The sequence below is a fragment of the Gastrolobium bilobum genome, unplaced genomic scaffold, assembly GCF_033153095.1.
Source record: "Gastrolobium bilobum isolate Gb01-03AN ecotype WA unplaced genomic scaffold, APGP_CSIRO_Gbil_v1 utg59847, whole genome shotgun sequence".
Taxonomy (NCBI): Eukaryota; Viridiplantae; Streptophyta; class Magnoliopsida; order Fabales; family Fabaceae; genus Gastrolobium; species Gastrolobium bilobum.
The window spans coordinates 11,068-13,660 of NW_026898716.1; the positions used below are offsets into that span (position 1 = coordinate 11,068).

The 2,593-nt window shown below is 35.1% G+C and overlaps 1 protein-coding gene across 1 annotated transcript; it reads left to right on the forward strand.

The window, feature by feature from the left end:
- The first annotated feature begins 326 nt into the window (after positions 1–326).
- On the forward strand, positions 327–1,187 carry LOC133318690 (uncharacterized). The gene has a single exon (XM_061480392.1). It carries the CDS (start codon positions 327–329, stop codon positions 1,185–1,187), a length of 861 nt encoding a protein of 286 aa, XP_061336376.1.
- Positions 1,188–2,593: the final 1,406 nt, after the last annotated feature.

The following is a 2,593-nucleotide window of genomic DNA, read 5'->3' on the forward strand; positions in this document are numbered from 1 at the left end:
CAGAATCAATATCACAAAGAACTTGGGTAGGCTGCTGCATATTCCAATCCCAAGTGTTTTCTTCATCAAAAACAACATCCTTGCTAACCATAATTTTTTTTGTCAGTGGATTAAATAATTTATATGCTTTAGATGTATCACTTACACCTAGAAAGACACATTTTTCAGCCTTGTCATCAAGTTTTTTTCTTTTCTGATCCGGGACATGAGCATATGGAATGCATCCAAAAATTCTAAAGTGATCCACATTTGGTTTTCTCCCACTTCAAGCCTCTTCTGGCGTCATATTTCGAACTGCAAAGGTTGGACTTCTGTTCAAGACATGAATGCACCAGTTTACAGCTTCTGGCCAAAACGTCTTTGGAACTCTTCCTCTTGCCAACAAGCTTCTAACCATGTTGAGGACGGTTATATTCTTCCTCTCTAATACACCATTTTGTTGTGGTGTATACGCAGTTGTAAGCTCTTTTCGGATGCCATGTTCTTCGCAAAAAGCTTCAAATAACAAAGAAAAAGGAGAAAGTTCAAACTTTGCAGAAAATGAGGAAGGTGAAACCTTATTGATGGTTGCTAAAGATGAAAAGAAAATTGAGCCAGATGTTTGGTATGTGGATACTGGCTGCAGCAATCACATGAGTGGTAGTAAGTCTTCTTTCTCTCATCTGAATGAAAGTTTTCAAACTACTGTGAGTTTTGGTGATCATTCTACTGTGAAAGTAATGGGAAAAGGTGACATTAAAATAAAAACCAAGAATGGTTTTGTGGAAACAATATCTAATGTATTGTATGTTCCTGATTTGAAAAGTAATTTATTGAATGCTGGCCAATTACAAGAAAAGGGTTATGTGATCACTATTAAAAATGGTGTTTGTGAAATATATGATTCTGTTAGAGGAGCTATAGTTGTTATTCAGATGAGTTCAAAAAGATTGTTTCCATTAAAGATTGAAGGAATCCAAACTAGTTTAATGGCTGAAATGAAAGATCCTTCATGGTTGTGGCATTTTCGCTATGGCCATTTAAGCTTGGGTGGGTTGAAGACGCTCCAACAGAAAAATATGGTGACAAGCCTTCCTCAAATCACAATTCCTTATTCCTTAGTATGTGAAGAATGTGTTGTTAGCAAACAACATCGTTCTGAATTTGCAAAAGGGAATACTATTTCTTCAACACATCAAGCTTATTAATAGGCAACATAAAAAACTGAAAGTATCAATGAAGAGACTTATTACAAAGCTAATCAAGAGTCTCATAACACCCTCATAACACCACTAATTAACTACTCATAATGTCATAACGTCAACCATTATATCCCTAATAAACATAACAATTTAACTTCATAACTTACATAAGAAAAACCAAAAGACAATTAACTCTTCAATATTGTAACTGACACAAGAAACTAAAAAGACTTCAACATTCCCTCCCTTAAACTGATGTTTGCTAACAGTCAGTTTAAAGTATACAGACACCTAATAATCTTCTTAACTTCACAAATGACTCCATCTTGAGAGCTTTAGTGAAAATATCAGCAATCTGGTCTTCACTCCTGCAGTAGATTAAATCAATAGCTCCATCATTACAAAGATCTCTTATAAAATAAAACTTCACATCAATGTGCTTGCTTCTTCCATGTAGCACAGGATTCTTGGATAATCTAATTGCTGAATTATTATCACACATAATTTGAGTAGCTTTGAGTTGCTTGAATTGAAGCTCCTCAAGAATTCTCCTTAGCCAAATGGCTTGGCATGCACAAGCTATAGCAGCAACAAATTCAGCTTATGTGCTTGACAAAGTGACAATTGGTTGCTTCTTCGATGCCCAAGAAATAGCACCTGTACCAATCATAAAAACATAACCTGAAGTGCTCTTCCTGTCATCTTGATCTCCTGCGTAATCACTATCAGTAAATCCCACTAAATCAGATTTTACACCCTCTTGTAAAATATCCCGAATTTTCTTGTTCCTTGCAAGTAGCGAAGGATTCTCTTGGCAGCCAACAAATGCATTTCTGTAGGATTCTCCATATACCTGCTAATTAAACTCACATAATACATTATGTCTGGCCTTGTTGCAGTGAGATACATCAAACTTCCCACAATTTGTTTGTAGAAGGTGTTGTCAACCTTCTTTCCTCCATGATCTTTATGTAGCTTCAAGCCACATTCAACTGGAGTGTGCACATGATTACAATCCTTCATCTGAAACCTGTCTAGAATATCTTCCACATATTTATTTTGAGAAATAAAAATTCCATCACTTGATTGTGCTACACTTATGCCAAGAAAGTAATGCATTATACCAAGATCAGTCATTTCAAACTCATTCATCATAGACTTTTTAAATTCTACAAACATAACATCACAATTTCCAGTGAATATAAGATCATCTACATATAAGCAAACAATAAGCATTTTTCCTTCATCACCAATCTTAACAAAGAGTGTATGTTCATAAGGACACTTTATAAAACCAACCTAGTATAACATTCAGATTGATAATGACCAAATTTATGACACCTTCATCGGCTATACATAGACCAAGTGATGACCATATAAGTGCAAAAAGACCCATAAACCTACAGCCTTAA